Here is a 19,592-nt window from a genome sequence, read left to right as displayed (position 1 = left end):
CCCCAGACGCTTCACATGCCTTGATTCAATCCACTGACAGCACGTCAACCCCGGTATACCACATCGCTCCAATTCACTCTATTCCTTGCCCTCCTTTCACCCTCCTGCATGTTCAGGCCCCGATCACACAAAATCTTTTTCACTCCATCTTTCCACCTCCAATTTGGTCTCCCTCTTCTCCTCGTTCCCTCCACCTCCGACACATATATCCTCTTGGTCAATCTTTCCTCACTCATTCTCTCCATGTGCCCAAACCATTTCAAAACACCCTCTTCTGCTCTCTCAACCACGCTCTTTTTATTTCCACACATCTCTCTTACCCTTACGTTACTTACTCGATCAAACCACCTCACACCACACATTTTCCTCAAACATCTCATTTCCAGCACGTCCATCCTCCTGCGCACAACTCTATCCATAGCCCACGCCTCGCAACCATACAACATTGTTGGAACCACTATTCCTTCAAACATACCCATTTTTGCTTTCCGAGATAATGTTCTCGACTTCCACACATTTTTCAAGGCTCCCAAAATTTTCGCCCCCTCCCCCACCCTATGATCCACTTCCGCTTCCATGGTTCCATCCGCTGACAGATCCACTCCCAGATATCTAAAACACTTCACTTCCTCCAGTTTTTCTCCATTCAAACTCACCTCCCAATTGACTTGACCCTCAACCCTACTGTACCTAATAACCTTGCTCTTATTCACATTTACTCTTAACTTTCTTCTTCCACACACTTTACCAAACTCAGTCACCAGCTTCTGCAGTTTCTCACATGAATCAGCCACCAGCGCTGTATCATCAGCGAACAACAACTGACTCACTTCCCAAGCTCTCTCATCCCCAACAGACTTCATACTTGCCCCTCTTTCCAGGACTCTTGCATTTACCTCCCTAACAACCCCATCCATAAACAAATTAAACAACCATGGAGACATCACACAGCCCTGCCGCAAACCTACATTCACTGAGAACCAATCACTTTCCTCTCTTCCTACACGTACACATGCCTTACATCCTCGATAAAAACTTTTCACTGCTTCTAACAACTTGCCTCCCACACCATATATTCTTAATACCTTCCACAGAGCATCTCTATCAACTCTATCATATGCCTTCTCCAGATCCATAAATGCTACATACAAATCCATTTGCTTTTCTAAGTATTTCTCACATACATTCTTCAAAGCAAACACCTGATCCACACATCCTCTACCACTTCTGAAACCGCACTGCTCTTCCCCAATCTGATGCTCTGTACATGCCTTCACCCTCTCAATCAATACCCTCCCATATAATTTACCAGGAATACTCAACAAACTTATACCTCTGTAATTTGAGCACTCACTCTTATCCCCTTTGCCTTTGTACAATGGCACTATGCACGCATTCCGCCAATCCTCAGGCACCTCACCATGAGTCATACATACATTAAATAACCTTACCAACCAGTCAACAATACAGTCACCCCCTTTTTTAATAAATTCCACTGCAATACCATCCAAACCTGCTGCCTTGCCTTTGTTGCATATACTTGTGAATTAACACAGAGTATTCTAATACATGACTGGGACTTATCTATGTTTGTATGTATATGTGCAGCAGTGGCTGTGGAAGCCTGCCTACATCAACACAGTCTGTAGCCTCAACTTGAACTCTCCTATCATGTTTGTTACCTGCCTTGTTCCCTGCTTCCATCTAGATATTGATCTCATGCTGCTTTATTCTGCTTTTTCCCTGACCTGCCTTGTTCCTAAACCCTGGCATGACTTGCTTGCAGAGGATGTTAAAGGATTCTCTTTTTTTTTTGTCTCAATCATGCTGCTTTTGTGTTGATGTAACTGGTTTGGGGAGTAAATATCATACATGCATGTATGTAATACCTAAAATGATTGATGCTTTGTTTAGTGGAAGCAACTGTCCATTCAAGGTGACTGGAAGGTAAGATTAGGTTAGGTTAGGTTAGTGAGTGACCAAACGTGGCACAGGCAAAAAACATGCCCCAATCAAGGGCATCTCTGGTGTGAAGAGAAAAGTAAATGAAATAGAAAGCAGAAATTAATCAGGGGTCTGTCAATGTTTGTAGACCTGCCCCTTAATGGCATGATATGAAGAAGGAGACAAAAGAAGTAAGAATTCCACAGATTAGCTGTTCGAAAGATGAAGGAGATATCTTAACCACCAATCCTAAAGTGACCAGTCTCCACACAGAAACTGTTGGAAGCAGCAAACAAATAGTGCCTGGAGTGGGGACACATGAAAACAACTCATGAGAGCAATGGCCAAAATAATACCTGCAAAATACAGAAAAAGCAGCATCACAGAATACAGAAAGGGAAAGTTGAAGAAAGGTGATACCAGCAGAATTAATGAGGCAGGTCAGTTAGAGATAATGGAAGGTAGTGTAAGATGAGATTTAAAGGGTTGGAGAAAGAAGTGCTCCTTGGGGAACTCCACCACAGAGCTTCGATGTTTTAGAGGTGAAGCCATTGTAGGTGACTCTGACATGGTGGCCAATTATAACACTTTTCATCATTATTGTGGATGGTGGTGTCAAGTATCATGTGTGAGGATGTGTAAGGGACAGTGTCAAATGCTTTGTTGATGGTTATTGCCACTAGCACTGTGCAGGAGGGGTAACATGATTGGCTGAAACTACCTAGGATATATGTGAGGTCAGCCCTAGATACACGGAACCCCTGGAGCACAGGGCACAAACTGTTCTCTGACCACCTGTCCATCCTGATAATGCTCCACCTGATAAAAAAGACTTAAACAATCTACAGAAAAGTCGACTGGCCAGCCTTAACACAGCACATGAAAACAATGCTCCAAAACTTCAGTATAGACGATTTTCCATCGATGAATCATGCTACCTTACACTTTATCAACATATCCAACAAAGCCAGCAAAAAAAATATTAAAAGAACATAAAAAGAAATTTAACCTAAATTTCTCCCCACAAATTACACACTTTATAAAACGAAAAAACCAGCTTTGACAAAACCACTCACCATCAGCATAAATCAGAGAAATATTTGAAACTCTAAACATTATCACTAACATAATGACAGAGACAAAATGAAAACTAGCCTTCCTTTAACATAATGAACCACTAGATCAACAGCAGTCCACTCTGGCAAACCAAACGTTAAAGAAGATCCTCACTTATCGCACCAATCCAGTCCCTACTCATGAAACTCCTGACCCATTCCAATGACGACCCTTTTCCCAAACAAAACACAAACATACACATGAGGGACTACTTAAAATCAGCCTAAAACCAACCTCACCCCTAAACAGAAAAGTTAAAAAAGCCAGCACAAAATTCCTTCTGAAACAACTGCCCAGTGGGCAAAGCCCTCACACCCTTCACTCCTACAATCAGTGCAATCAAAACCATAAGCACTCTCCTGCTACAGGCCCTGACAACATATCAAATTATCACATAACACACTTTGGCTCATTTGCAATCCAAGCACTTACAGATATTTCCTGGTCAAACAACAAAATCCCTAACATCTAGAAACCTGTCAATATATCAATGCTAAAACTTTCCAAACCAACCAACTCCCCCTCCTCCAACTGTCTCATATCACCTGTATCCTCAGCGTCAAACCTCTGAAAAATTAATAAACAACAGAGTCAAACAAAGCATCCTAGTCTTACCCAACCAATAAGGTTTCAGACCCAACTATTCATACACATATGCACCCATATATATGAATACCTTATCCCTTGGGACAGGGGAGAAAGAATGCTTCCCATGTATTACCTCATGTCACAGAAGGTGACTAAAAGGGGAGGGAGTGGGGAGCTGGAAATCCTCCCTCCCATTTTTTAAACTTCCAAAAGAAAGAACAGAGAAGTGGGCCAAGAGAGGATATTCCATTTAAGGCTCAGTCCTCTGTTCTTAACGCTACCTCGCTAAAGCAGGAAACAGTGAATATGTATGAAAAAAATGAAAGCCATTCTTCCTGCCCTTGGAGCCATTTCCTTCTCATATGGGGCTCCTAAGGTACTCAGGAAGTGAACCACATCCAATGGGCAAGACCACAGGTCATAAAGTGTGGGTGATCATGCATGTATGTCAATGTGGGGAGCATACAGGCCAACTGAGCAATAGGTGTGCAGTGTCTTCATTGAATTGTGAGTATGAAGGGGTAGAGATAAAATGAAACGATGTTTGCGCTGTTATGGAGATTGGTGATGCCCTCAGTGTAAACAAGAAAGTATAACTTACATCTGTCTGGTGGGTATGGTTCCAGATATCTGTGAGAGTTATGAGGTACTGCCAATGAGAGGGAGGGCACTGGTAACAGTAGCACTGGCTCCTCCTACGACCTCTCCCTCTCTATTAGACCTTCCTCTTTTTCTATTCACTATACTAACATTCATGGTCTCTCTAGTAACCTCTCCTCAGTTGAACATTATCTGTTTAATTCCTTTCCTAATATCTTACTTCTGTTTGAGACATTGTTGTCTAATGATGTAGTCACTAGTCCCTTTTTCATATTTAACTATACCCTCCACTTACAATTCTGGTTCAGAGGTGGTGTTTGTACTTATTCTAACATCAACACACCTGTTGCATGTCTCAAGGACTTTGAGTCTCCAAACTTTGATGTTATGTGGCTCAAAGTCTGTCTCCCAATAACCACACTTTTCCTGTTTTGTCTATTGCTCTCCTAATTCTACAAATTTTATATCCTTATTCGACTATCTAAACTTCAATGTTAACCATAGGTAATGATAAATTCCTCCCATACGAATGGTGGGGGGATTGGAGCCCTCAAATTTTCCATTTTCAATGATTTAGAGCATATCATCTCCCACCCTAACCATATTCCTGACCACTGTTACCAATCTCCTAATATTCTGGAATTTTTTTCACCTCTAGTCCATCCCACTGTAATACACAATTTTGCCCTCAACTGATTCATCTGATCACACTCACAAATGTATCTATTCTAACTGCACCTCCCCCTCCATCAGCCCCTTCTAAGCATAAATACTGGCACCTTAAAAAAGCTGTGGAATAACTTTTTTAACTTCTTTTCTGGCTTTTCTTTGATAAATTAATGTCATTTCTGTGATAATGCTTCTGTTCCCAATAAAGGCACCACATAGGTTATTCATATGGGAATGGACGCATTTATTCCCTCTTCCTCCAGGATGACCTCTTCATCCAATCTATGGTTCAACTGTTCCTGTTCAGAAGCCATTCAGGAAAGGGATCAGGTATATCAAGCTTGGAAAAAACCCTCCCTCTGGCTCCCATTCAGCTTTTAACACTGTCCATAATCTCTGCAAGCATGTCATCCATGAGGCGAAGCAATCCTTTATTCAAAGGAAGTGCAATAACCTCTCTTCATTACCCACTAATAGGTCTTTACGGTCTTTAGCTAAGGGCATCTCTAACAACTTCTGTCACTCTACCTTTCCTTCACTTTTCTGTTCTGACCATATTATAACTGTCTCTCCTGTAAACAAAGCAACTCTCTTTTATTCCCGTTTCTCCTCTACCTCTACCCTGGATGGCTCTTAACATTCCTTCACCTCCTGATGCTTCACTTACTAATACTATGCTTCTTCTCCTGATCTCTTTTTGGACAGTAGGACAGTCCAAAAAGCACTTTCTTCTCTGAACACAAACAAAAATGCTTATGGTCCTGATGACATCCATTCCCGTGTACTGAAAGTGTGCCTCTGAACTTGCAACTATCCTTGCTCATCTGTTCTGTTTCTGCTTAAAAAAAAACAAATTTCCTTCTCCTTGGAAGCATGCACTGATACATCTCATCTCTAAGAAGGGTGACTGTTCTGACCTCTCTATTTATCATCCTACTGCTTTGACATCCACCATTTCAAGTCTTTGAATCCCTCCACAACTCCCATATTCTTAAACATCTCAAAAATCACAGTCTTCTCTCTGATCACCAGCACAGCTTCTGTAAAGCAAAATCCACAGGTGATATTCTTTCCCATCTTACTAATGTCTGCTTATCATCCCTGAAAGATTTTGGAGAGTCTTGTGTAGTTACCCTTGAGATATCTATAGCTTTTGACAGGGTGTGGCATCAGGGTCTCATCTCTAAGCTCTCTTCTTTTGGCTTTCCTCCTCACTTTGTTCCTTCATATCTAGCTTCCTCTCTGGCTGATCTATCTCTGTGGTTGTTGATGTATCAGCCTTCCCCCTTTTCTCCATCAACAATGGTGTCCCTTAAGGTTCTGTCCTGTCTCCTCCACTTTTTCTCCATTTTTTTCAACGATTTCCTCTCCACAAATAATCCAATGCACTCATATGCTGATGACTCAACACTGCATCAACCACATCCTTCAATGCTGCTCCCTCTTCTCTCACTCAATCTGCTTCTCGTCTTGACACCACTTCCTCAATAAACTCTGGCTTAGATAGGATATCTCAGTGGGGTACACAAAATCTGGGTAAGTTTAATGCCACCAAGACCCACTTTCTATCCATCTCTTTATTGATAAAAAAAACTCCTCATAACTCTCATCTGTCCTTCGATCATTCTGAAATTCCATCTCATGACTTAATGAGCATACTTGGTATTATTGTAACATCCATTCTTTCTAGGAAACCCCACATTACAGGAATAGCTAAGTCTGCCTCTAAGAAAATGGGTGTCCTGTTTAGATGTCAAAACTTCTCTTCTGAACAAATGCTCCGTTTATTTCATATAAAGGATTGCTTCGTCCTTGTATAGAGTACTGCTTTCACACTTGGGATAGCTCTAGCTCTGCATCCATACTTGATAGAGTCAAAGGCAGTTCGACTTATAAATTGTCCCTCGCTAACTTCCAAACTTGACTCCCTTGCCCTATGCAGTAATATTGGTTCACTTTCCCTCATCCATAGTTATCACTTTGGTTTTTGCTCCCAAAAACTGGCTGCTTGTGTGCCCACACCACTAGCAAGACCTGTAATACTCGGCAAGCTGCTGCGTCACATGATTATTGTGTGGCCATCAGCAACTCAAGGGTGGATTGTTTTGACAACTGCTTCTTTCCTTACATGTCAAAGCTTTGAAAGTCTCTACCTTCTCATGTCTTTACCAATAACTATGACCTGGCACATTTCAAAACAGGCTTTTCCACTTTCCCCAAAATTTGTAAATACTTTCCCTTGTCTCTTCTTTTTCCTTTTAATATTCTTTCTATATTTCAATTAAGGAAAAAAACTGTGGACTTTTGTCCGTGACTGGAGCCTTCAACATGAAAAATGAAAAAGACCAAGATGGAAGAGCAGTTGCTTAGTGCTTATTGGGTCATTTCAGGTTGTATGTTCTGTTAGTGTTTTGTCTGTTGGGGATCGAGGTAGCAAAAGTGGGACAGGCTCATAAAAGGGGTCCTAGGGGTAAGCAAATAAAAAAAAATAAAATATAAATACATACTAATTTCCTACCCCACGATCCCCATCTATGGGGCTCCCACAGTGTTAAGGAAGCTAGCCACAACCACCAGGCAAGACTACAGTTCAAGGAATGTGGAGAATATATGCATGTCTATGTGAAGCGAGTGCAGGAATTGTGTCCTGGGAACAATGAATAAATGTTTGTAATGTTGGAGAGTCCAAATTGAAGATGAGAAAGTGTGCTCTGTACATGAGTGAGGAGTGCAGGTTTTGATGAATGTACAGCTAGTGGAGTGACGCTCAAGAGAGAACTGGGGTTATGGATATTTAGTTTCTGAAAGTCATTCCACTATGAATATACATAGTTATGTTGCATTTGTTACGGGATTGGGGGATCTGCAAGTGCAGGTTGCTAAAGTGTGAAACGGGTGAACTTTTTACTCCTAACTAGGATTTGACAGTTGGTTATTAAGTGGACTGGCTAAGCAGGGAGGGGTCTAGAGCTGTTGCAAGGAACTGAATGTCAAGCAAGTCAAGGTAGGCTTGTCTTAAAAAGTATTATTGTCTTCTTGTGTGGGTACTGAATTTTTGTGGTTGCTACTTACAAATACATATATACTGTTATCATTATCTACTTACATCTAGCCATTCTGGACTGCAGTGTCCTCCAGCTCTGATATATTGGATGAATCTGACTAGGAGATCCTGCCTCGTGTCATTATCAATCATTGTACCATGCTCCTTTAAGCACTCCTGGCAAATTTGCGATGAGAAAATGTCATCCTTCTTGATAAGTATTCCAAGAAGTTTTCCCTCACTTTCATCCCTCAAGCTGATCTCTTTCACCAGTTGATCCAAAGAGAGGTCCTGGTCAGGATCATAATTAGGGTCTGACTGCACTTGTGTGAAGAATTGTAAAAGTCCTTTGTACTCAATAGTTTCCAAGCATTCAGTCATTTCTGGGTGAGAGTTGAACAGCCTCATTATATCAAAAGCAACATTGCATATGACAGCCTGGATACTCTTTGACTGAGCTTTCCTAGGAAGAACTGAGGAATTCCTATGGACTGTTACAGATACAGGTAAAATCAAATCATTCCATTCCATCCACACATCTACAGTTATTGCTATACTGTTCTGCTGACACAAATCTAAAAGAGATCTAATAGTTCCTCTAATTGAGTTATCACAATGTTTGGTGCTCACTACATGTTCTTTGTTTTTCCATAAGCTTGTCCATACTTGTAAAAATGGATATGTCTGTGGTTCTTTTAAGCAATGGCCTGCATATACAGTTAACATTAAATGTACAAATTTACAGAGGTACATATAATAATAACCACTAGACTTAACCAGTGCCTGTGTCTCATTCGAAATGTTCTTAGATGATAGAAACCTTAACAGTAATATCAAACACTCCATGTTATCAATATTAGTACCATCTTCATACTTGTTATGCTGACAACTAAACAGTAACACTTTCACCAACTCTAAAGCTATTGCAAGTGTGACTGGTGTAACTTCATCAATGCAAATGAAAAATTCCCTTGCTATTTCTTCAAGAACTGTTGGCGAGACCCAACACAACACTGGGGCTAAAAATAGGTAATTTTTCTGACTTCTCACAACAGAAAAGAAAAAACTTTCTTTAAGTACTGGCAAAGTCATTATAATACTCTGGAAGTCTCTACAGTTTTGGATAACTGGAAGTTGCTGTATTCTTGGACAACAGAGCAGTAGCAGTAGTGTTGCTCTAACACGAAAATCCTCAAACTGCTGGTCCTTGTTTCCCCTAAAGCAAGCTTTCTTTACACGCAGAAAACAATCTCCGACATTTCTAATCAGCTTATTCTCATTTACTGCACCACCATCTGCAAGGAATAGAAATCATTAATAGAGGGAAATCAAATCTGAAAAACTACTTTCATCAAGCTACCAAAGACAATTAAGAGAAACTGAAATAAAACTTACAGAATTTGTAGATAAGGAGTATCGCCAATGGTATGACCCCATGATAGTTTATGACTTTACCATAAAAGTGCCAATAAATACACTCACATAGAATACCTACCCACTTGCATGACTACTTAATTTCACACCAACCATTAAACATGTCAAAAGTTACTGAAATTCTATGAACAATAGGAGAGGATAACACACTAGCATATTCCCCTTTATGGTCATTCATAACACATTAGCATATGCCCCCTAACTATCTTTTATGAGTATACCTTGAAATGTCAAAGGAAAAAAATAAACAATGTTTCTGAAGAAATACTGTATGTACTGTAAGGAGACTGGAAAATGCAAAGAACATACCATGGAAAGATCTGTGGGGGCCTGTTTGTGGATAAGAAGCTGTGGCTTCAGTGCAATGCACATGAACAGCTAGAGAAGGGATGTGAGCAAATGCAGTCTTTCTTTGTCTATTCTTGATGAAACTTTGCTAACATGGGAAACAGTTATCAAGTATGATATATTTACTTATATTTATTTATTTTGCTTTGTCGCTGTCTCCCGTGTTAACGAGGTAGCGCAAGGAAACAGACGAAAGAATGGCCCAACCCACCCACATACACACGTATAAACATACACCTCCACACACGCGTATACATCTCAATATACACACATATATATACATACACAGACATATACATATATACACATGAACATAATTCATATTACATAATTCATACTATCTGCCTTTATTCATTCCCATCGCCACCTCGCCACATATAGGATTTCAACCCATAGGGGAGAAAGAATACTTCCACACGCATTCCTCATGTGTTGTAGAAGGCGACTAAAGGGGACGGGCGCGGGGGACTGGAAACCCTCCCCTCCTTGTATTTTAACTTTCTAAAACGGGAAACAGAAGGAGTCACGCATGGAGTGCTCATCCTCCTCAAAGGCTCGGATTGGGGTGTTTATATGTGTGTGGATGTAACCAAGATGAGAAAAAAGGCGAGATAGGTAGTATGTTTCAGGAAAGGAACCTGGATGTTTTGGCTCTGAGTGAAACGAAGCTGAAGGGTAAAGGGGGAGAGTGGTTTGGAAACGTCTTGGGAGTAAAGTCAGGGGTTAGTAAGAAGACAAGAGCAAGGGAAGGAGTAGCACTACTTCTGAAACAGGAGTGGCAGGAGCATGCAATAGAGTGTAAGAAAGTAAACTCTAGATTATATGGGTAAAACTGAAAGTGGATGGAGAGAGATAGGTGATTATTGGTGCACATGCATCTGGGCATGAGAAGAAAGATCATGAGAGGCAAGTGTTTCGGGAGCAGCTGAGTGAGTGTGTTAGTAGTTTTGATGCACGAAACCGGGTTATAGTGATGGGTGATTTGAATGCAAAGGTGAGTAATGTGGCAGATGAGGGAATAATTGGTGTACATGGGGTCTTTAGTGTTGTAAATGGAAATGGCGAAGAGCTTGTAGATTTATGTGCTGAAGAAGGACTGGTGATTGGGAATACCTGGTTTAAAGAGAGAGACATACATAAGTGTACGTATGTAAGTAGGAGAGATGGCCAGAGAGGGTTATTGGATTATGTGTTAATTGATAGGCACATGAAAGACAGACTTTTGGATGTTAATGTGCTGAAAGGTGCAACTGGAGGGATGTCTGATCATTATCTGGTGAAGGTGAAGATTTGTAGAGGTTTTCAGAAAAGAAGAGAGAATGTTGGGGTGAAGAGAGTGGTGAGAGTAAAAGAGCTTGGGAAGGAGACTTGTGTGAGGGAGTACCAGGAGAGAATGAGTATAGAATGGAAAAAGGTGAGAACAAAGGACATAAGGGGAGTGGGGAAGGAATAGAATGTATGTAGGGAAGCAGTGATGGCTTGCGCAAAAGATACTTGTGGCATGAGAAGCGTGGGAGGTGGGCAGATTAGAAAGGGTAGTGAGTGATGGGATGAAGAAGTAAGATTATTAGTGAAAGAGAAGAGAGAGGCATTTGGACGATTTTTGCAAGGTTAGGGAGAATGAATTAGTAAACAGATAAGAGGTAGTGAAAGCTTTGCGGAAGACGAAAGCCAGCAAAGCAGCGGGTCTGGATGGTATTGCAGTGGAATGTATTAAAAAAGGGGGTGACTGTGTTGTTGACTGGTTGGTAAGGATATTCAATATATGTATGGCTCATGGTGAAGTGCCTGAGGATTGGCGGAATGCATGCATAGTGCCATTGTACAAAGGCAAAGGGGATAAAGGTGAAAGTTCAAATTACGGAGATATAAGTTTGCTGGGTACTCCTGGAAAATTATATGGGAGAGTATTGACTGAGGGGGTGAAGGCATGTACAGAGCATCCGACTGGGGAAGAGCAGTGTGGTTTTCAGAAGTGGTAGAGGATGTGTAGATCAGGTGGTTGCTTTGAAGAATGTATGTGAGAAATACTTAGAAAAGCAAATGGATTTGCATGTAGCGTTTATGGATCTGGAGAAGACATACGATAGAGTTGATAGAGATGCTCTGTGGAAGGTAATAAGAACATATGGAGTGGGAGGGAAGTTGCTAGAAGCAGTGAAAAGTTTTTATCGAGGATGTAAGGCATGTGTACGAGTAGGAAGAGAGGAAAGTGACTGGTTCCCAGTGAATGTCGGTTTGCAGCAGGCTTCCGTGATTTCTCCATGGTTGTTTAATTTGTTTATGGATGGGGTTGTTAGGGAGTGAATGCAAGAGTTTTGGAAAGAGGGGTAAGTATGCAGTCAGTTGGGGATGAGAGGGCTTGGGAAGTGAGTTAGCTGTTGTTCTCTGATGATACAGCGCTGGTGGCTGATTCCGGTGAGAAACTGCAGAAGCTGGTGACTGACTTTGGTAAAGTGTTGTGAAAGAAGAAAGATGAGAGTAAATGTGAATAGGAGCAAGGTTATTAGGTACAGTAGGGCTGAGGGACAAGTCAATTGAGAGGTAAGTTTGAATGGAGAAAAACTGGAGGAAGTGAAGTGTTTTAGATATCTGGGAGTGGATTTGGCAGTGGATGGAACCATGGAAGCGGAAGTGAGTCACAGGGTGGGGGAGGGGGGTGAAAGTTTTGGGAGCGTTGAAAAATGTGTGGAAGGCAAGAACATTATCTCGGAAAGCAAAAATGGGTATGTTTGAAGGAATAATGGTTCCAACAATGTTATATGGTTGCGAGGCATGGGCTATAGATACAGTTGTGTGAAGGAGGGTGGATGTGTTGGAAATGAGATGTTTGAGGACAATATGTGGTGTGAGGTGGTTTGATCAAGTAATTAATGAAAGGGTAAGAGATGTGTGGTAATAAAAAGAGTGTGGTTGAGAGAGCAGAAGAGGGTGTTTTGAAATGGTTTGGACACATGGAAAGAATGAGTGAGGAAAGATTGACTAAGAGGATATATGTGTCAGAGGTGGGGGGAAGGAGGAGAAGTGGGAGACCAAACTGGAGATGGAAGGATGGAGTGAAAAAGATTTTGAGCGATCGGGGCTTGAACATGCAGGAGAGTGAAAGGCGTGCAAGGAATAGAGTGGATTGGAACGATGTGATATACCGGGGTCGACTTCTGTCAATGGATTGAACCAAGGCATGTGAAGCGTCTGGGGTAAACCATGGAAAGTTTTGTGGGGCCTGGACGTGGAAAGGGAGCTGTGGTTTCAGTGCATTATACATGACAGTCAGAGACTGAGTGTGAACAAATGTGGCCTTTGTTGTCTTTTTCTGCGCTACCTCGTGCACATGCAGGGGGAGGGGGTTGTCATTTCATGTGTGGAGGGGTGGTGACGGGAATGAATAAAGGCAGCAAGTATGAATTATGTACATGTGTATATATGTATATGTCTGTGCGTGTATATATATATGGATACGCTGAAATGTATAGGCATGTATGTGTGGATGTGTATGTATATATATGTGTATGTGGGTGGGTTGGGCCATTCTTTCGTCTGTTTCCTTGTGCTACCTCGCTAACATGGGAGACACTGACAAAGTATAATAAATAAATAAATATAAATAATAAATATTTTTTTTCATACTATTCGCCATCTCCTGATTATATTGGAAAGGATCAGAATTTTGCGTATGATCAAGTATATTCCTATGAGTCCTCGGGGAAATTGAAACATGAAAAGTTCCCAAGTGCACTTTCGTGTAATAATCATATCATCAGGTGAGATACAAGAAAGAAATATAACAGTCATTTGATATTCAACGAAGAGATATAGCTAGGACGCCATTTGGTAAACAAGTGATTGTTTAAGACAGACAATGAGACGATCATAAACTTATTATGTGGACAAGAAGGTGAATTGTTTACAAATTTTATCAACAATAATGTTATCCAATTTGTATAGACCTTCACTTTTTCACTCCATCCTTCCAACTCCAATTTGGTATCCTCCTTCTCCTCGTTCCCTCTTCGTCAATCTTTCCTCAATCATTCTCTCCATGTGACCAAACTATTTCAACACACCCTCTTCTGCTCTCTCAATCACACTCTTTTTATTTCCACACATCTCTCTTACCCTTTCATTACTTTCTCGATCAAACCACCTCACAAAACATATTCTCCTCAAATATCTCATTTCCAACACATCCACCCTCCTCCACACAACCCTATCTATAGCCCATGCCTCACAACCATGTAACATTGTTGGAACCACTATTCCTTCAAACATACCCATTTTTGCTCTCCGAGATAATGTTCTCGCCTTCCACACATTCTTCAATGCTCCCAGAAGTTTTTACCGAGGATGTAAGGCATGCATACAAGTAGGAAGAGAGGAAAGTGATTGGTTCCCAGTGAATGTCAGTTTGCGGCAGGGGTGCGTGATGTCTCCATGGTTGTTTAATTTGTTTATGGATACGGTGGTTAGGGAGGTGAATGCAAGAGTTTTGGAGAGAGGAGCAAGTATGCAGTCTGTTGTGCATGAGAAGGTTTGGGAAGTGAGTCAGTTGTTGTTCGCTGATGATACTGCATTGGTTGCTGATTCGGGTAAGAAACTGCAGAAGTTTGTGATTGAGTTTGGTAAAATGTGTGAAAGAAGAAAGTTAAGAGTAAATGTGAATAAGAAAAAGGGTAGTAGGTTCAGGAGGGTTGAAGGACAAGTTAACTGGGAGGTAAGTTTGAATGGAGAAAAACTAGAGGAAGTGAAGTGTTTTAGATACTTAAAGTATCTTGTCCTGACTCCTGATAGGGTGAAGCGGACAGTGATTATGCCACGTCAACATGCTTAAACCATATTTTAATCATGATCCTCCCCCTGTCAAGCAGAGTTTGCCAGTCAGCATGGAATTTCCCACAGGAGCTGCATGTGACAAGGAGGATGATCCAGCTATGGGTGCCCTGGAGACCTGGGGTCCTGACAGAGGCATGGATAAGAAGTGGGAGGCAAAACCCTCGCACCTGATGGGAAAGCAATGGGTGGAGATATCTGCCCTACTGTCAAAGCACCAAGAGGTTTTCCGAAGCACACCTGGACTGACCTCACTGACAAGCCATGATGTAGACATTGGGAGATGCCTAGCCTATTAAACAAGCTCCTTACTAGGTAAGTCCACAACAAGCAACCATCCTTCAGAAGGAGCCAAACTACATGTTGGAGCACAATTTGATTGAGTCATGTCAATTGGAGTGGAGCTCACCAGTGACCCTTATACCAAGCCTGATAGGACCTATTGGTTTTGTAACAAATACTGACGAGTGAACGAGATAACAAGGACTGACAGTTACCCCCTGCCACATGTAGAAGATTGTGTTACTGATGTGGGGAATGAAATGAATGGTGTGTGTCGTGTCATACCTAGAATGGTTGGTGTTTTGTTCTGTGAAAGTGACTCTTCCCTCAAGGTGACTGGGTGTGAGCTGGATTCACATCTGTCTGGGGTCAAAATAATAGCTGAAGACTTCTCTGAATATGTAGACATTCTATTGTGGGTGCTTTACTTGTGTAATGTAGTGCTGCATTTAAGATGCTGCTTCTAAGGAGTCAGGGTGTTGTGATGCAATTGTGAAGTCATCTGTGTATGAAAGGACCTTCATACTGTGACTTGAAGATGGCTGGAGAGAGAACCATTCCTTAGAGAACTCCACTGTAGAGTATAAACGTTTTAGAAGTGATGCTATTGTGAGTAACTTTTTGCACTACAGCCAGATAAGAAACTGACCAACCTCTTACTGTCATTGTTGTGAAGGGTGTTGTAAAGTATTTTTTGTGTAAGGGTATGTTGAACAACAATGTCAAATGTTTAGCTGATGTTTGTTGCCACTTGTATTGTGAAGGAAGAGGGTTGTGGTTGGTTGAATCCATTTAGGATATACTGCTTGAGATCAGTATGAAGTGTGGAAGTAGAGTGCTTGGGTCTGAAGCCATGCTGCAGGAATGAAAGAGGTAGGTTTTTTCTAATTCTGTAATGGATCCTTTCTTCACAGTTTGGATACTAAGGATAGAAGCGATATAGGGTGGTAGCAGGAGGGGAGGGGGTAACTGGGTGGCTTAGAGGCTTCTAAGACTGTTATTGTGTTGGCACATTTCCAGATGTTAAGTATTTTGTTGTTTAACCTGGAGTAATGCTTGGATTGCAAATGGGCCATAGTTTTTTTTGAAAAAGTTCAGTATGCTGTCAAGACCTGCAGGATTTTAAATGCACTGCTTGTATCAGTGGGATTGAATGGTGGTTGGGGAGTTGTTCTTGATGGATTTTACATAGGTTTGTCATGACTTTCCTGATTTGGGAGAAGGAATTTCATTGGAATGGGAGAGGAGTGATTCATGAGAAGAGGCTGGACTAGTGTGATATGAATGGATTTTCGTTAATGTGTGCCAGAGATGGTGTAATCTTCAGCAGGTGGAGTCCAGTAACTATCAGTCTAAATTGTCTCCTCATCACTATAAGCTTTATATATTGACTGATTGTGTTATGCAAAGCATAATCTTGGGCACCATAATCTTATGAATATAATCAAATAAGGCAGTAAGAGAGGGGAAATGTTTTATCTAATATAAAATTATGTAATACTCAAATATCAACAAAATCTGAGTAGTCCTAACCCAACTTCATCTTGTAGCTGTAATCACAGAAGTATATCAACAGCATATCTATCTCCAACTGAGGATCCCATGGTATCTTCAAGTCATCTGTTTGTTGATATCCAGTGCCATGTTGGCAGAGCATTTTCTGAGTGACACATAAACTTGAATATAATATCTGGTAAAACTATCAAAACTCCATGTCACTATTAGTTTTGGAAAATGAGTGATGTTATTCTGCCATGCAAATGTAATGTTTACAGAATTCAATACAATTGTGGAGCTTAGATATAAACATATTGTTTTGTTGAAAAATAACAAATAAGGAGAGTACTGAGGGTTATGTACATATGGAAAATGTGTGGTTATTCAAAGCATACATTTGTAGAAAAATCCAACACAATTCAAAAATAGTTCACCTCACCTTAAGGCAAAACTTATTATAAAAAACACAAATAGAAAATTCATCTGCTGCTAGGAGTCACATGGCCGTTTGCTGACATTCAATGCAAACTGTATGGTAAATTTTGCCTGCTAGATAGGTTATGTGAGGTTTCACATGTTTCATTGATTTTTATAGGTTACCTACTTTCACATTAACGAACCCCACATTTTCCATGATACACTCGATCACAATATGATTCAATAAAACATAATGATTAAAGTTGTGCTCTACAATTATTACTGTATTCTATAAACACTACACTACCATTGGGGAATGAAATCAATAAAAAGCCAAAGCAAAAGCGATATAGCACTAAAATAGACTTTTATGGTAATTCATTAGTTTGGCCAAATCACTTTTAACTTTGATTACAAAATGATTTTGTTCAACGATACTACTGTACATTTTACAGAATATAATAATAGTTGCAGAGCATGATCTGGATCACTGCATTTCATTGCACAATAACATATAAGATGATAGGGGTTGTGTGAATAAGGGAAAATGTGGCAGGTAATTAATGTTGCAGTAAGACACTTACATAATAATAAATGAATCCATAAAAACCTCACCTAGAAGCCAAAATTAAAGTACAATACATCAACATTATATGAAGTCTACAACTGAGGACTGTGGTGTCGCCTGTTTGGTTACTTATCCTTTGCCATATTGGCGTTGCATTTTTATGAGTATGATTAACATGGTCTGTATATCTTAACTAGATGATTGAAAACATAAGATAAATCTTAAATGGCTATGGAGGTTCTGTGAGGTTATTGTAGGTTCTGATGATTCTATCCGAATGTATTACCTACTTTTAATTTTATCAACCCATCTTTTCCTGAATAAACTATTGTCTCCTTATCTAATGTTGTTCAGTATATTCGAAATAATGCTCCACTAGTATTTCTACAATCACAACAAACTTATTCAAAGCAATAGTGCTAAAGACACTATATTACCTACTTTCACAATAATCACCCCTACAATTTCCCTGATATACTGTTATCACTTTTAACAAAATAAATATGACATCAGACCTCCATGGGTATTTCTACAACCACAACAAACTATATAAAGCACCTGAAACATTAGTGTTCACTTTCCAAAACTAGTTTCAATGCATAGATAATTTCCCCAAAGTATTTTCGTTGTAGATCTAAGACTTTTAACAAATTAGGTGTACTTGTGTATGCTACACTAAGTCAGGTTGAGTTGGAAGAGCTGGAATATATATTACATTTGGTCAGGTTAAATCGGGTGAGGTGGTGAATATTAATTATGTTAAATCAAATTAGATTAACTGGGCTTATACTACAATTGGCTTGGTTAAGTTGGGTGTACAGAAGTATGTTACATTTAGTTGAAGTATGATGGAAGAGAGGTGTATGCTGCAATGTCAAAACTATTTGAGTGGGGTGCTGTGTTACTTTGGGTCACGTTTAGTTGGGTGGGACGGTGTATGTTACATTAGATAAGTTGATAAGTTAAGCGGAAAGAGGTATAATAAATTAGGCTGAGATGTTAAAGTATCTCATATTCCCTAATCTCGTAAAAAGCAAGAAATGAGAACTTATTCCTTTACATGAAACAACTCGTTTGATCTGAACTTAGTCAACAAAATGACAGGTTTCTTTAAAATATAATCTTTTCGCTTCACATTAATGTGTTTTGCTTTAACATTGCTATTAGTGGAGGCTAATTGTTTCGACCTCTTCCTGCACCAGACGAGGCTGGCACTCAGCTCTGACCATAGGTAATAAATTCCATCCCGTACTATCAGTAGACAATAGTCGTTTATCTCTTACCAACAGAGGCCTTTAGTGCACTAATATACCACATGAGATGCTGATCTATATCCATTTTTCAGTGAAATTTGGTATCAATATCACAGAGTTTGGGTAGCTGTCCAATTTCTTTTTGTGGCGGGCAAGACGAACTGTTCTCAAAACACATACATTCCCGACTTCAGTAACTTTGCCGCTACTTCCTTAAACAATGCCGTGAAGCAGAAACTGTATTTCATTCTCCGACACTGCCCATATTCTCTACAAAGTATTATTCTCTCGATCGATGAATCATCTTATGAGCTGTATTTTTTAATGATGTCCTTCGTTTTCATTGAAATCGCAAAGTATAATAAACTAAACAGTAGTAACTGTGCGCTTTAACCAGTAGACCAAATTACGAAGTTTGTGGTGAACGTTTATGTTAACAGTACAATGAGAACTTTCCTGTACATTCTCTTGTAAAATCTGAAAATAATTCATATTAGCAATAAAGACTGAAAAAAAATCAATGAAGAATATGAACTCTTACATGGTTTTATTGACCGAATTGCATCTCACTGTGCGCAGAAACCAAGGAAGGTAGAGAATTCCATGTAACATGGAAGAAACCAGTGTCAGTAACAGGAGTGTATTCTACAGTTGATATACATATATATCAAGTGACTTATATTTCTCTATCGTGTCTCCCCTGATGATGTAATTATTACACGAAAGTGCACTTGAGAACTTATCGTGCTTCATTTTCCCCGTGGACTCATAGGCATATCTTGATCACGCGCAAAATTGTGATCATTTCCAATATATATATATATATATATATATATATATATATATATATATATATATATATATATATATATATATATATACGAATAAAGTGCATATGAACGCGCATCTTCATAGGAGGCTGTTGGAGGTTTGTATATATATATATATATATATATATATATATATATATATATATATATATATATATATATATATATTATCCCTG

At 39.9% G+C, this 19,592-nt stretch overlaps 1 protein-coding gene across 1 annotated transcript in view; it reads right to left on the bottom strand.

Annotated features, from left to right (window-relative positions):
* LOC139750298 (uncharacterized) overlaps window positions 1-18,897 on the bottom strand; it is a 128,072-nt gene extending 109,175 nt beyond the window's left edge. Inside the window, exons 1-2 of the mRNA XM_071664920.1 lie at window positions 18,617-18,897; window positions 8,024-9,255 (exon numbers count right to left, since the gene is read on the bottom strand). Of these exons, the coding sequence (XP_071521021.1) occupies window positions 8,024-9,255; window positions 18,617-18,671 (1,287 nt within the window). The 5' untranslated portion in view covers window positions 18,672-18,897. The remainder of the gene's footprint in view (window positions 1-8,023; window positions 9,256-18,616) is intronic.
* Between the last annotated feature and the right edge of the window lie 695 nt (window positions 18,898-19,592).

The sequence above is a fragment of the Panulirus ornatus genome, chromosome 9 (genome assembly GCF_036320965.1).
Source record: "Panulirus ornatus isolate Po-2019 chromosome 9, ASM3632096v1, whole genome shotgun sequence".
NCBI classification, from domain to species: Eukaryota; Metazoa; Arthropoda; class Malacostraca; order Decapoda; family Palinuridae; genus Panulirus; species Panulirus ornatus.
This window is presented reverse-complemented; position numbering and strand designations above follow the sequence as displayed.